General features: G+C 42.5%; 2 protein-coding genes across 2 annotated transcripts in view; one reads left to right on the forward strand and one right to left on the reverse strand.

Moving 5' to 3' along the window:
* Positions 1–740: 740 nt before the first annotated feature.
* rdh14b (retinol dehydrogenase 14b) lies at positions 741–2,959 on the forward strand. The gene is made up of 2 exons (XM_010772337.1): positions 741–1,186; positions 1,718–2,959. The coding sequence occupies exons 1-2, from the start codon at positions 830–832 to the stop codon at positions 2,333–2,335; spliced, it is 975 nt and encodes a 324-aa protein (XP_010770639.1). The 5' UTR covers positions 741–829; the 3' UTR covers positions 2,336–2,959.
* A 1,766-nt stretch (positions 2,960–4,725) lies between these two features.
* The window catches only part of LOC104946501 (brain-enriched guanylate kinase-associated protein), a 30,613-nt gene continuing 19,413 nt past the window's right edge, over positions 4,726–15,925 (reverse strand). The window contains exons 4-7 of the mRNA XM_010772344.1: positions 15,723–15,910; positions 15,287–15,429; positions 7,179–7,265; positions 4,726–7,004 (exon numbers count right to left, since the gene is read on the reverse strand). Of these exons, the coding sequence (XP_010770646.1) occupies positions 5,610–7,004; positions 7,179–7,265; positions 15,287–15,429; positions 15,723–15,910 (1,813 nt within the window). The 3' untranslated portion in view covers positions 4,726–5,609. The remainder of the gene's footprint in view (positions 7,005–7,178; positions 7,266–15,286; positions 15,430–15,722; positions 15,911–15,925) is intronic.

Here is a 15,925-nt window from a genome sequence, read left to right on the forward strand (position 1 = left end):
AACTCACAAAGAGTTTACAAGACGAGAAGACTGCAATGAGAAAAAAAAATGTCTTATCCATTCCCCAGCACACATATCGTCTCCCAAACTACAGCAATGCTTGACCATAATACTATTATGTTTGGTTTATTATTAGAAGAAAACACGATTGTTACCTTCTGTACTGCCGGTGATGTTCCTCAATCCTTCTTATTTTTATTCTTATATATTTTTTTCTATTCAATATTTATTTATGATATGGTCAATGCAAGTTTTATTGTACTCCGTGTATATATTTTAAAAACATTTTTCTTCGATTTACAGACATTTTTTAATCAGGCGTAACCACCGGTATGTTTAATGTATCTTTCTTCATTCAGTCCACTAGTTTGTTTAAAGTCATATGTTGCTTATACGCGTTTTATAACAAAAAACCGACTTGTTATGATTATTTATAGTGGAACGCTGTTCGTTAAATTGACATATTAGCAGGGAAGTGTTTCCGGCGTATAATACTAAAGGAAGCACTGAACAGAAATCAAATAGGTTTAAAATAAATATAGTAGAGATTTTGAGAAAGAGTTAAGGGTTAGGGTTAAGGTATACTATGTAGCATACAGGGCAGTATTTCGTTTTTTTAAAAGGACAGAAATTATATTAAGAATTTAGTTTAACACCGTGCTGATCCACACTCCAGAAGGTGGCGGTAAATGCACCGAAAAGCTGCTTGCCAACCGCCATAAAACAATAGAAGAAGAAGAAGAATTGTTTCCGGGGTACTTTTATAACTTTTACACATAACACACCGTGCTGTCACCGGGAGATCTGACCTGTCCCCGGTGCTTCTCTCATGGCCACCGCGGTGTTAGTAGCCGCTGTTGTCGGCGGCGGGGTCCTGCTCCTCATGCGCCGCCTGTTCCCCCGGCAACAGAAAGCCTTGAAGCTGCTCCGGTATTCCGCCGACACTATGCGGGGAAAGACGGTCATCGTGACCGGGGCTAACTGCGGGATCGGGAAGGCCCTGGCCGGGGAGCTGCTGAAACTCCGGGCCCGGGTCATCATCGCCTGTCGTGACCTGCAGGGAGCCGAGGAGGCGGCGAAGGACATTCGGAAACAAGCGGGACCAGAGCAGGGAGAGGTGGTCATCAAACACCTGGACCTCGCCTCTCTCACATCAGTCCGGAGGTTTTGTGAGGAAATTAAAGAGGTTAGTTGAGCTGATACATGGAGAAGTGACCCACAGTTTCTCAGGCTTAATGTATAGTTTGTTTACTAGATAAAGTTGAGCTTTTTAAATGACTGATTTCTAGTTTATTCCAGCTATTGTAAGGCCTATACAAAAAAGGGCATAACAAGCACTTTAGCTTCAGAGAAACTGTCCATGGTGCTGAACTTCTGTATTGACCTTCAACCTAACAAACATTAGCTTGATCACCTATTATTAGATTATAAATAAATGACCTAGAAGGGCAGCATAAACACTGTTGCAACAATAAACACTAGCAATCCTAACAGACATTTCCCTTGTTTTCCTTTCCCATTCAATGCCCACACCACCCACTGACCATGTTTTAAGAAGAGACTCAACTCTCAATATATTCATTATCTTGCTTTAAAAAGCTTTAGATTTAACAATGAAACATTTTAAATAGCTTCATTTGTATGTAAAGGTATTTTTGTCTTTGATGGGAGTTATTAAGTCGAACTTTAAATTATTTGTTTTTCTCTGACCCTTTAGGAGGAATCCAAGGTTGACGTTCTCATCAACAATGCCGGAATCTACCAGTGTCCCTACACAAAGACCGAGGATGATTTTGAGATGCAGCTCGGTGTGAATCACCTCGGCCACGTCCTCCTCACCCACCTCCTGCTGGACCTCCTGAAGTCTTCGGCCCCCAGCCGCATCGTTGTTGTTTCCTCAAAGCTTTACAAGTACGGCCACATCAACTTTGACGACCTGAACAGTGAGAATAACTACAATAAAGCTTTCTGCTACAGTCAGAGCAAGTTGGCCAACCTGCTGTTCACTCTGGAGCTGGCTCGTCAGCTGGAGGGCACGGGGGTCACAGTCAACGCTCTCACCCCCGGCATCGTGAGGACCAGATTGGGGAGACACGTTCAAATCCCTTTCCTTGCAAAGCCGCTTTTCTACCTCGCCTCGCTGATCTTCTTCAAGAGTCCATTGGAGGGAGCCCAAACCCCTCTCTATCTGGCCTGCTCCCCCGAGGTGGAGGGAGTGTCGGGGAAGTGTTTCGCTAACTGTGCGGAGGAGGAGCTGATGGCCAAGGCTACAGATGAGCAGGCAGCCAAGAAACTGTGGGACATAAGCAGGAGGATGGTCGGGCTCGCTGACTGAGCAGAGTCCCGTACTGCGGACAAAATACTTAATCTCAAACGGACGCTGCTGTGCAGGAGATGGCTTGTGCTAAGACTGATTTCATCAATAATGGAATGATATGTTGTGCCGATGAAGTGTGTAAATGTGTGCAGTGTAGTGGGTAAAACAGAGACTGGATAAAGTTTCAATTAAAACATGTAAACGTGATGGTTCAAACCAGGATGCATCGCTCCCTTATTTCTTCCACTTGCTCCACCATAACTTCCCCTGTCTGAAGTTTTCACCATGCACATATGAACATGTACAAAGTAAATAGAAACATCTGGTTATCAAAGTCTGTGTTCACCGAGAGAAATGTAGCTGTGGAAACGTTTTTCACACCACATTTATCGAATAAGCAGAAAGCCGTTACCCTGTTACTTAGGTGCATGTAGGCTACAAGTACATCCTCAGGAAGTTGTGACATTAAGGCTTTCTCGAAATATAGGAAAAATACTAAGAGGGCACACATGGCGCTTCACAGTCATGGATATGTAAAAGTGCAAAGCAAACATCGAAAATATTTCTAATGTTAAATAGTAAGCTGTAAGAGCAAACGAGATCAATCTTGGTTATTGAAAATAAAATCCAGATTGCACTCTATTCTCTCCCTTGTCTTTCTCTCACACACACACACACACACACACACACACACACACACACACACACACACACACACACACCATGATGGAGCTCATCTCCTCTGCATCCATCAGAGCCACGCTGAGTTGTCACATTATTGCCCGCGCTGTGCAAAGTCTAAGAATAGCTTATCCATCCGGTTCAGTTATTGTACTTGAATGCTACATTTGTGCATAGTTTAGCATGTATTTTGCAGTGTTACAAATGAGGAGGTGTGTGTGTGTGTGGGGGGGGCAGCTGTTAATCTAGTCTCCCTCTGTTGATGTGTTTGAAGTGTAAATGCTTTCTGCTGCGTCCGGAGGAGACTAACAATCAGGCTGACGTGCAGATCAGTGAGATGATGCAGCACCGCGGCTCCCTCCTGTGGAAACTTTCAATCTCACCTCTGCAGGAGAGAGAGGAAGGAAATGTTGCAATCAATTCAATATGAAATTCAAATGAGAATAAATGAAATCAGAGAAAACAGATAATAATATTTGTGTTGTACTATGTGTCTATTTTGATCCTTTCAAATCAACTTTATTTAATTGTATAGCACCTTCCATACAAACATGCAGCTCACATTTCTTCACATAGAAAAAAGGAAAATCCAAAGTTGCAAAACTGAAAAATGTTGGTTTAAACTTAGATTTTACAAAATCTGCCCGTTATTGTCATGTTTGTCTGAAAAGAGTGAAAATTAGAATTTATGAACTGTTCCAAAATTATTTGAATACTTGCTTTAAAATATTTGAATCTTCTGAGAAAGACAATTATGGGACACCTCAGTATGGCTGAAACGGATTCATCTCAAAACCCACCTCTTCAACTCTGCTTATCCTTAAACCCGCCCCTCCCCCCTCTGAACCAACATCCTCCTGACGGCTTTTCTGTTTTTGATTTGTTTTTGTTTTTGTTTTTGTTTGTGTTTGTGTTTTTGTTCTTGTTTTGTTTGTCGACCTTACTCGTAATGTAAAGTGTCTTTGGGTCTAGAAAAGCGCTATATAAATCCCATTTATTATTATTATTATTATCTTGATTGTCGATTTCTTTCTGATTTACCTTTCAATTAATCAATCATCAAAAATATATTTTACAATATAAGGTCCAAGGTTTCTAATGTCTTGCTGGGTTTAACTAACATATATATTCAGTTTAAAACAGATAAAGATAGAAACAAAGATAGTTGACTATAGTCCATATATTAACCTAAAAGGAGATTAGTCAGCAGGTCTCTGGTACAGTTTATGACATTTCCAAACTTCGTTTTTTGTTGTTTTATAATATAAATGTAATCTTATTTTTCTGTCCACATCGTCTTTATTTAATATACCAGCATGACACTGGTATCATCAGTATATTAAGTATTATTAGCTGTGTTTAATTTTACACAAACTCAGTGCATAACAAACATTTCTTTGTAGTATTTTCTTGACGACACAAATAACCTTCCTATCTGTTTGGAGTTTGCTGTTCTTGGCAGAAATGTGTCTCAACAAAGCTATTTTTAGATTTACAATTGGTGATGAAGCAGGGCTTTGCAATGACTCAGCATGCAGCGCCACATGGCTGCAGCATCGTGAGTGATGAAGGGTCTCCCTCCTCCCACTTCAACCACTCAACTTCTGCATCAGCGGACATGTAATTATCTCCAAGACAGCGATAGATCATACGCAACTGGACTATAAAGTATATTTAAAGTCCCCACACAGCATCGCCTGAACATTAAAGGAAGGCTTGGGAGCGTGTATGTATAATGTGTGCTTTATTAGGTGAACAAAACAACCAAAAATATATAAACATGCATTGCCGTCAAAGGAACAGGGTTACAGTGGCTTGATGGGGTGTGGGCATCCAAATCTGAGGTAGAATGGGGGCAGGACCTCTCTGTGGGATATAGAAGAGCAAAAATGTAAAATATACCGACTGCTAAAACAGATCTCAAAACGTTCCATCGATACAATTAACACACCCACCGATACTGTCAAATTCAATGAACAGAAGAAAAACAAAATGTATGTTTCTCATTTAAGTGATTAATTGATTTTTGTCGTCTCCCTTTGTTCAACATTCACATTTAAATCCTCACAGGGCCAACACTGTCCATTAAAAATAATGACTGGATTCATGTGCACTTTATACGGGCGTCACATCTAAATTATAACTCCTCTCTCAGTGTTCGAATCGACAGTTTTACCATTTATATACAAGTTCCAGGTGTATTTAAGATTTGAATTGTTATCTGATTGTTTTAGATGTATTTCTTGCCAACAGCTACATACAAAATATATCACTGAATTGGTAGATATTAGTTTATATTTATACATTTGTAATTTAAATACATACACATTCTTATAAATTGTAAGGGGCCTTTCAGCTTGAGATCCTCGCCTCCTTTTTGCCCCACATCCAACTATCATCGTGACTTTCTCGTAGTGTAAACTGTTGCCACTCACTGCCGTACGTTCAAAGCTTTTCAATAATCAGCAACAGATACATGTTCATGATGCTGAGTGATTCCCCCTGGCTGCTATTCAAACCATTTTCTACCAAATGGTGGTGCTAACAGAAGGTGTAGCGGGACACACCAGGGCGTCGTCTGATGAAAGAATAAACCTGATTGTTCAGTCCTTCAGTTCAGAAGTGTCCCATAGAGCTGTGCCTTGGTCAGACTGTCTTTCCTGGAAAGTCCTAGGGAGCCAAATGTTTGGTTGTAGGGAGGCGGAGGAGGTGGGCCTGCCGGTGGTGACCCGCTGCCCTGTGCAGGCAGGCTGTGCATCTCCACCTGGTAGTGCTGCAGCTCTGTGGCCATCTCCAGGGTCCTCTGGTTCAGGGACTCGGTGGAGCTGTTGGGGCTGGGGTCCACATAGTCTGCGCTCTGGCCGCCCGCTGCCACGTTCCCATCCCTCTCCTTGGAGCTCCCTGAGTGGTAGAGGCTGTGCTCCGACCCGTGGCTGTCCTCCGCCCTGTACAGGTGGGCTTGGCTCGGCCCCGGGCTGCACTCTGGGCTGGGGATGGCAGCTACCCACACAGGGTCCACGCCCTCTTGAGGGTAAAAGTCACCCCCCTCCTGGAAGCTGCTGTAGAGCGGGCCGAGGCGGATCTTAGACGGCCTGACGGAGAAGTGCTGCTCTGAGAAGCTGTAGGGTGAAGCCCGGCCTGGGCTGCGGTAGCTTTGGGCGCTCAGGTCCTCTACGCTCAGCTGTCTCCATCGCCCAATCAGCTCCTCTTCCTCGGGGGCCAATGTGCTGCCACGTCGACTGTCTCCGTAGGCCACGCTCGGGGACGAAGAGGGCGGCAGCGGCTCGTAGGGCTCACTGAAGCAGGAGGACATGGTGCGGCTGTAGACGGGCGAGCTGCCGTTCTGGTGGTGGCTCAGCTCCGCTTGCTGGAAGGGGTGAGTGCTGGGGAAGCCCCTCGGACTGTCCCTCTCCCAGGAAGAGTCACTCTTTCTCTCATAGTCCCCTGCATCCCTCCACTCCATGAAGAGGGAGTGGTGTCTGGGGGAGGACGCTGCGCTGCTGGGCGGCCCGTTGCCTTTGTCTTCAGAGCCCCCCCCGCTGAAGCTGGAGTAGGAGCTGGAGCCTGCCCTCAGCGGGGCGGGGAACTTAGCAAAGTGCTCCTGGGAGAAGCCAGCCCTCAGACCCACTGACCCCTCCTCCGGGTTGCTGTCGGTGGAGATTTGGGGCCCGTAGAGCAGCGCCCTCTCACCATGGACGTCCATGCTGGGCCTCCTCTCGCGCTGCCGGTCTTCAGGGCAGTAGAGCGCCGTGTCGCTGCTGTACAGGTCCGACTTGTAGGCCGCGCGGAGCCTGAGCCGCTCTCCGGGGCCCAAACTCTCCAAAACGAAAGTGTGTTCCTGAGTCTGGGGGCTGGGGGAGCGGGAGGCCTGGCTGCTGCTGCAGGCCTCGTCCGGCTTCTCGAGCACCTTGCCGATCAGAGAGGCCGCGACGGAGTCAGAGTAGGTGCAGCAGAGAGGAGACTCCTCCAGGTGCATGGTGAGGCGCTCCTGGAAGTCAGCCGGCAGCTAGAAGGGTCAGAGAAAAGAGAAAGGCGTGATGTAAATGATTCTGTCCCGACAGGTGGAGCTGAGATCACATCTGCTTTACCAATTGCTTTTCTATTTTAGTTGACTTATTTTACTACATGTATCTGACTGTTACTGTTATTCTAGTGTCATGTTAGGTTTCATACCTGTTACCTGTTTTCTTGTCTTGTATTTGTTAAGGTTGCAAATGAAGCAGCTGTGATGCAAGAACAAATGCAGACTCGATCTGACAATCGTATGCTATTATTGTATCATATTGTACAGTATAGTATTCTAGGCACTGCTGTTTTTAGTATACTGTATATGTATAACATGTTTTTTGTATCCCTATGTGTCAGGGTTTGAGTTTTTGTTTGTCAAGTTTTGGGGTTATTTCTGTCCTCCCTGTCGTTAGTTTCCCTGGTGTGTCTGATTGTGTTCACCTGTTGCCCTTGTGTTTCTCCTTCCCTGCCCGGCTGTTTCTCGTCTCGTGATTACCCCTCCCTGTATTTAGTCTCTTCCTGTGTTCGGTGTTGGTTCATTATTTGTCGTTCATGTCTCCCTTCATGTTGGTCACAGTCCCTTTTTGTTTTGGTTGCTACCTCGTGCATTGTACCTTTTCTTGGATTCTTGTTTTTTCAGCGTTTTTTGATTAAAGCTCGCCTTTTGTTCCATTTTGAAACTGCTTCTCTCCTCATTCTGCATTTGGGTCCTACCTTTCCCATACCGTGACACTATGTTCTTGTAATTTATGAGCAGTCTCAGACACAATGTTCTCCTTTGGGATTACTTAAGTCATTTCTTAATGTATTAGATTGATTAGGAGGGTTTTTACATATACTACAACATTTAAAGGCTTCATAACGATTATAGAATATTCCAAGCACCTTATTCTATTTAGTTTAAATAGTTTCATGTCACACTTAGTGAGAAGTCTATTGATGTGATCTAAATAGAAAATAGTGTATGAAAGCAGAGACGTCAGCAGCGTATGTCATAATAATAAACTCTGCAATGTTTTTCTTCTTCACCACAAACAACATTTACATACTGCGTTTGGATGTTATTTAAAAAAGCACATCGAACACAATCAGACGTCCCTCTTTTGATTTATTTCGACCTGATTGAATTGATCAAAGTCTCCAGTTGATGAATAAAAAAAACACAAAGACTGTATTTCACAATATATTCCCCATGCCTTGCTTCTTTTACCTCATTTTTCCTCAACAGTAAGTACTCTGTTCTGCCTGGCTTCTTTGTTGCTGCCTTTGTTGTTCTGTAATTGCTTTTTTATTTTCATTGTAGTAAACGCTGGTGCAACAAAACACTGTTTCATTTAGCCTCCATCCTTTGGGCTGTGAGTGCTTTTTCCAAAATGGTGCCTATAAAATGTCATGTTAGCCAGTGCACTCTGTTTCATGTCATGATGTATTCACATTGGTTAGATGGTAGAAGAGTCACATTGTGGCCATACATTCTGATGTTCAAAGGAGAAATAGTGGTAAGCGTATTACAAAAATAATGAAGACAAAGGGTAATGCTCCGTGCCACAAATGTTTCATAATCCATTATAACCTGGCAAAAGATCAAAGTAGGTTTGAAACCTTGTGATCTTTAAACAGTCGTGAATTTAAATGTTCGTGAATTTCTGACACTCAATACTTTGCCATGGCTTAACTTTTGTCTGTGGATGTGTCTGACAGTTTAATCTAGGAACTTCTTTTTGGGATCGATCCAAATCTCTCATTGTAATTGGGCCTAAACTGCAGCGTACTTTCTGATTTAAAGGTCACCTATCATGCTATTTTTAGGCAATAGCATAGGTCTCAGATATATAAAAATATATAAAAAACATGTCTGTGAAGTGTTTTGCTCAAAATACCAAACAGATCACCCATTCTAGCCATGCCTCATATCCCTCTATTTCACTTCCTGTTTCAAAAGTGCTGATTTTGGGTATAAAGCTTAAAAAAAATGGATAAAACATTTAAAAGGAGGGGTCTGAGCTCATGGGGGATCCGGCAGCTACTGTCTAAACTGAATACTGCGTATGATGAAACGCCATATCATGGATTATCAAGGATTATATCTGAAACAGTATGGAGCTCAAAGGCTTTCTCTCTTTCCATACTGTTTCAGATATAATCCTTGATAATCCATGATATGGCGTTTCATCATACGCAGTATTCAGTTTAGACAGTAGCNGTGTGTGCGCGTGTGTGTGTGTGTGTGTGTGTGTGTGTGTGTGTGTGTGTGTGTGTGTGTGTGTGTGTGTGTGTGTGTGTGTGTGTGAGAGAGAGCGTGTGTCCCGTCATGTGTAATGCCATGCTTGAGGACCTGTCGACACAGAAGAAAGAGCTTCTCAGAGGGTTTAGATATGGTGAAGAAAACTCGGAGAGGCAATTTGAATATGACTGCCCCGCTGTTGGTACCATTGACGTTAATTACTGCCTATTACAATTGGCTGTCCTCCTTCCAACGGCAGAGTGATAGCAAAGCCTTTGTTCCTCAGCGTGCCGCACCTCACTTCATTTGTCAGACGTAGCTTTAGCCGCTGGAAAGATACAATTAACCAGCCTGCCCGAGAACACTGCATGACAATCAGGTGTCGCTGCTGTTGAATGGACAGCTGAATGCGTGTGTTACGGCGCAAGATAATAATCATCTCGGCCCTCCTCGTGATTACAGCTCTACAGCAGCGAGCCGAGGGTCAATAAGGAGCCGAGGGTCATCGAGAAGAAGAATTGTCATTTTTTTTAAATACACTCCAACAGTTTTTATTCTCCCGAAGCGTCCAAATCAGCCGTTATTGATTCATCTCACGTACTCCCCCCTCCCAGGTGTGTGAGCGGTGCAGAGTAAGTCTCTGTGTAATCGTAAAGCGTGTTTACCCCAGAGGTTCCACAAACACTTCTGACCCCGTGGCCCTGCACAACTATAGAGAATGTAATTACGAGACAGATAAACACAGTGATATACTTTGAGTGCTCACACAGCGTAGGGAAAAGCCTGAAGAGAGAAGACAAAATGTTTGCACACACTGTCCCTTTTTTTTAAATTATCGCAGCTGTCATATAACCTCTCACACTGACAGGATTTAAACTCAGCAAACAATGGATTCACACAAACACCATCATGCATCATAAAGACAAACATTGGTTCTGTCCACATCAGCCAACAAGAGGAGAAAATGTACTCCTGCGTAGCGCTCTGTTTACTGACATCAGGGTTTCTTGGTTACCCATAGTAACCAACAGATTCAGCTACAGTATGTCCTGCTGCCACTTCTCAATGTGTGAAGTTTCTTTGTGTATCTTTAGTGTATCCATCCTGTGTTTGTATTTAGAGCCTGAATCTCACACACCATTTTATACGGAGATTATATTATACAATCATCTGGTTAGTAACTTTCAGACGCTGTTTTACCAAAGCTTCATATTCACAACATGTTACGGTTTATCTGGTGGATTAGATCCTTATTATGATTGATTGATTGATACATTTTATTTCGAACAAGTAAAATAAATAATTACAAAACAATTTGTTTTTGCAGTGCATAGTCATGTAAGAGAAATCAAAATAAAAAATGACATTTACAACAACAACAACAACAACAACAACAACAACAACAACAACAACAGCATTAGCAACATAAACAGTGCCACATCTAGTGTTCGAAAAGGAGTGAGAAGAAGTATAACTTATTTAATCTCACCCCCTTGTCCCTAAATGATTGATTTATAATCTGCAATAATTATCATTATTATTAATTTACATTGTTATTATTAATCTGCTTTACCTGTTGATTGACATATATACATATACACATATGTACATATACATACACACACATACACATATATATGCACATATACATATACACACCTCCATACTCACACATATACACATACACCTTCCCCATCCCTCTTCCTCTTGAACTGGTTAATGTGGTTCTGTATTTTAATTGGGAGAGTCTTAATCGATGGATGTTGCTTTTATTTGGATAATATAGCAGATTCCCCAAATCATTATTAAACTTGACAGACAAGTCAAATATGTTCAGTGCTGTTTGTGCAACGATTGCAAGAACTGAAATGCACCTTTTGTTGAGTGTTGTTTGTGACCAATAAACGTATTCTATAATGATTTCTCTGATCCGCTCTCTTGTCTTTAGTCTCAGCATCATGACGATGAGAAGCGAGCGCTCAGCAGAGAGATCATCGTCCTCAACAACCACCTGATAGAGGCCAAGCTCACCATCGAGAAGCTGCAGGAAGACAATGTAAGAGCCTCATATAATAAAGCATATTATCTCCACCCTGTTTACCTACCTACAACATTTCTCTTTTGAATGTGATGTTTTTTCCCTGTCAGCTGTTGCTTTTTAGATAATTTTATATACTATTTTATATATCCACTTTCATGCTTAGATTGTCGGGGGGGGGGGGGGAAATGATCAAACACAAAAATGTAGAGGCAGTTCTATGCAAATCAAGCCAAGTTTATTTATATAGCACATTTCAACAACAAGGTGATTCAAAGTGCTTCACAAGAAACAGTAAAGCAATGAAGCCTTATGCAAAACAAAGAAATCATGAATACATAATCACATTTAAAAACTGTCATTGAAAAGCCAAGAGAAAACAAACAAATCAAGCTAAAATAGAATAAGATATGTATAAAAATCACAAGAATAAAAGTGACAGTGCTGTGTACTGAATAATATTTGATATTATTAACCTTCCTCATTTTGCACCCAATCAACAACACTCAAGGCAAAGTGGGTTTAAGGGGTAGAATTATCAGTTGACATTATGAAAATACTTAACAAAATAAGTGAATATTCATCCCTAAATGTTCATTCCTAATCGTGTCTCCATAGGACATGTACAGGAAGGACTGTAACCTGGCCGCTCAGCTTCTGCAGTGCAACAAATCTCTGTACAGGGCGCAGCTCTCTGAGGTGAGGCCGACACCGACTGCTGCATGTCACGCAGCGCACATGTGAATTGTGTTGTGCTGATTTGATATCTGATTTGATATCTCAAGTTTAAGTGTAATGGTAAAATGTGTTTAAAATCGAACACAAGCCCAAAGCAACTTTTTGACCTGATATGTGCACAGTTCAACCTGCACTCGATGTACAATGATAGATAGCCAGGTACTGTGAAAGGGAACGACTTGATGAAATAGCTGTGATTTGTAAAAGAAAGAACAGAGTGAGAAGCATTAAGATACATGTTCCGCTCACCGTGACATAAAGATGGCCCAAAAAACATAAAAATGCTGTCACGACTCTAAGTGAAGGTCATATTGACCTTTTGTGAGGCAGGAGAGATTAAAGAGGAGACATGGAGGAGCGGTGAAGGCTGTGGGTCACTGCAGGACAACCAGAGAGAGAAAGAAATCTGCTTTTCGGCAAATAACCTTCAATTTAGAGGAGAGCTCATTTAAAACAGCTGAACTTAAGAAAGAATACAGTCTTGACGTACAGTGTAGGTTACTTAGACAGTAGCTTTGAAAAATCAAATATACAATGTATTTTATTTGCTATTCAAGTGTGGTAACCTTAAAAGTGGGGTAGGTAATTTTGGAGAAACCAGCTCCAGTGCGCTAGAATTTGAAAATACACAGCCGGAAAAAATCTGCCACTTCCTTACAGAGCCCCTCCTCCAACACACACGAACGCGCACATGACCAATGAGGGCACGAGATAAGTTTGTGCACAGATGGAAGGCTGACAGGCAGGTAGGCCATCCAGTTACTTTAGCCGGGCCGGCTCAGATGATTGGTCGTGCTTTTTACAGCACCACGGCTTCCACAGATGACATTTTTGTATGGATTTTACTTACCTACCCCACCTTTAAGCTGTAAAATAAAAGAGGAACATTTCTTATTATTATTATTAAGCATAATGGTTACCTTACCAATATTTTTGGTACTTAAAGTATATTTTTCTGTGCTTATACCTTTGTACTTTGACTTTGTGAAAGATACAGTCGAATTGTTAATTTCATAACTTTTACACAGTATTCCTGCAGGGTTGTATTGCTATTTTGTATTTGCTAAAACATCTCAGTACTTCTGAATATAGTTCACTTCAATTTGTTTTACATGCAGGCTTTGATGTGAAAACTAACAGTAGCTCAAATCTTGTGTACAAACCACCAGCGAGTGTTTTTTTCTTCCTCTCACATATTATGCAGTGACGTCAGTGTAATTATTCTGCACCGGGTTTCAGTAATCATGTAATTGTTTGACAATGATTAGGCATGAAGCACAGCGAGAACTACTTCAAGGCACGTCATGCGGAAATGTGAGGGACAGCTCACTGTTCAAGGAGAAAGAAACTTCAGTGTGTTGCAAAATGTAAATGTAGAGCACACTGCAGCCTCATCATGCTATCCTGCTGTTGCTTGTGAAAACAGACGCACGTGGGTATCGATGAGTGTCTTAACACCGGGCTAGCTTGGCGCCACTTTCCGCTGCATCAGCCCTGGGCCCTGTGCCTCAGTCATGCGACACGAGTGGCTTTTAAAACTGGCAAACATCCAAAAGGTTGAAAACGGCTGCATGGAAATATCAATGCAAACTGCATTTGGTTACGTAAGAAATCCCCCCACACACAAACACATGGACAGCCTCTCTGAACACGGTTATAGAGTGAAAAACTGTTATGCAGACTCAACGCCAAACATAATGGGGGTCAGAGGCTATGCATGCACTCTTTGTATGTCCACTAGTGTCCTGTGGGCGGGAGCTAATCGAAAGCATATTGATGAATTGTGCTGCAGCATTTTGAGGAGGGCAGTGGCTCTTCAGCGCCTACTGAAGTCCTCCAGTCGTTTGTTTTGCTGCAAAACAACCACAGAAAGGATGTAAAAGGATTGGGCTCTGAAACGCCCGATTAAACTGTGTGGACAGTAATTAAGTGGCGTTTACTTTGGTTCAAGTTGCAATGAAACTGTTTGGATGAAATGTCTTTTCATGTTAGTCTTCTCTCCGTCTACAAAGTTATAATTAGCTTGGCTCTCATCGCCAATTAGGAACAACTGACTGGATTCCTGTTGATGATGTGCTGCAGTCGGCTTAATGCTTGTTGCTATGGAGAGGCACACATAGTGGATGGGGGCTTTTTTATTATCAAGGAAATTCTCAGAATAGCTAGAGCGATGCCTTTATTTTCCAAGGAAGGAGACTCGGTACACCTTTACTTTCACATATAATTCTCTTTGGAAACTCTTGTCACTGAATATGACACAAATACAATGATTCCAGTAAAGTCAGGTATATTCAGAGGTTGTTGTGATGGGGTATGACTGTACTATATGATACAGAGTAAGAAACTGCAATATATTAAAGGGGACCTATCATGGAAAATGCACTTTTTGATGTCTTTTATACATAAATATGTGTCCCCGGTGTGTCGGGGAACTCACGCAGAGTCAAAAAATAAAACCCTCTCTCTTTTCCTCCATACCCAAATCGCTAAAAACGGGTCTGCGTCCGATATGACGTAATATCTGAAATGTGGGCTGGCTTTACACCCACGGCCCTATCAGAAACGTTGCTATCAGAAAGTTGCTAACAGAAACAATGTCCGACTGTTTTGGACGTAATATGGTCGGTGTTTACATTAGCATCGCTAACACTCAGAGCTAACCTGTACTGGAGAGCATGTGTGTGAAGAAGCAGGAAGTAAAAAGGAACTCACCTTGTGGTATAACCGGCAAGAGAGAAAGCCTTTGAGCTCCATACTGTTTCAGAGATAATCCTTGATAATCCATGATATGGCGTTTCATCAAGGCAGCATTTAGTTTAGACAGTAGCTGCCGGGTCCCGCATGAGCTCAGCCCCCTCCTCTTTAAAGCTTTATACCCAAATCAGCACTTTAGAAACAGGAAGTGAAATAGAGGGATATGAGGCATGGCTAGAATGGGTGATCTGTTTGGTGTTTGGAGCAAAACACTTCATAGACATGTTTTTATATATCTGAGATGCTATTGCCTACAGATAGCACGATAGGTGACCTTTGACTTTAGCAACAAAAAACAAGCTTTTGAAAAGTAGCTAGTTCTGTCACGTGTCATGGCCCATGGACATATTGGACATGTTGTTATTTGTGTCAAAAAAGGTCATAATATAGTAAGACGTAAAACAGTTCTCAAACTGCTCGGTGCTGCAGCTGCATGTCTTTAACTAGGGCCACATTTTAATAAGTAAAGCAATGATTTATCTCTAAATATGAAAACATATTCCTGCTTTAAAGTGCAGAGACCTGCTCGATGCCATCCGAAGGTCATGGAGTCAGTCTTTGGTCTGGAGGAGAGCCACAGAGAGAAGCAGCTGATGGAGATGCTGCAGACGTCCGTCAGCAGGTGAGCTGCGTCCGTCATGATGGCCAGACTCTGAGCGAAGTATCCACCTAAGGGGGTCACAGTGTCATTTGAACCGGGCAGAACTGGGCTGTTAGTAATACTTTAATTGACTTAATTGATTACTGCATCTGTTAATTGATCCAATCATATCCTGTTGAAGTGAAGTTATGAATGTAAGAGATGCATTTATCTGTTTTAGGATTGGTTGATATTGTGAAGAATGTGATGTCTGGATATGTTTTAGTTGTTACTGCAGGAATAATGAAAAGGAAAACAAATATTTGGAATAAGCTTTAAATAATAGTTGAAATGAGTTTATTTGGCTCCTCCCCCTTCTCACCGACCACCTCCCCGGTCATGAAGAAGAGGCTGACGACGGCGGCCATGATGAGCTTCTTCCTCGCCGAACGCCTCGCGACGCTGTCCTCCGGCAGAGTGTCCGAGTCCCTGCAGAACTGGGAGGGAAACCCCGCGTCTTCGTCTGCATCGGATTCTGAGTCTGAACATCTGGGCTCTGGGGAACTGGACCTGAGCAGAAGGGGG

Source organism: Notothenia coriiceps, unplaced genomic scaffold (genome assembly GCF_000735185.1).
Source record: "Notothenia coriiceps isolate Sejong01 unplaced genomic scaffold, NC01 NC01_scaffold00011180, whole genome shotgun sequence".
In the NCBI taxonomy this organism is placed as follows: domain Eukaryota; kingdom Metazoa; phylum Chordata; class Actinopteri; order Perciformes; family Nototheniidae; genus Notothenia; species Notothenia coriiceps.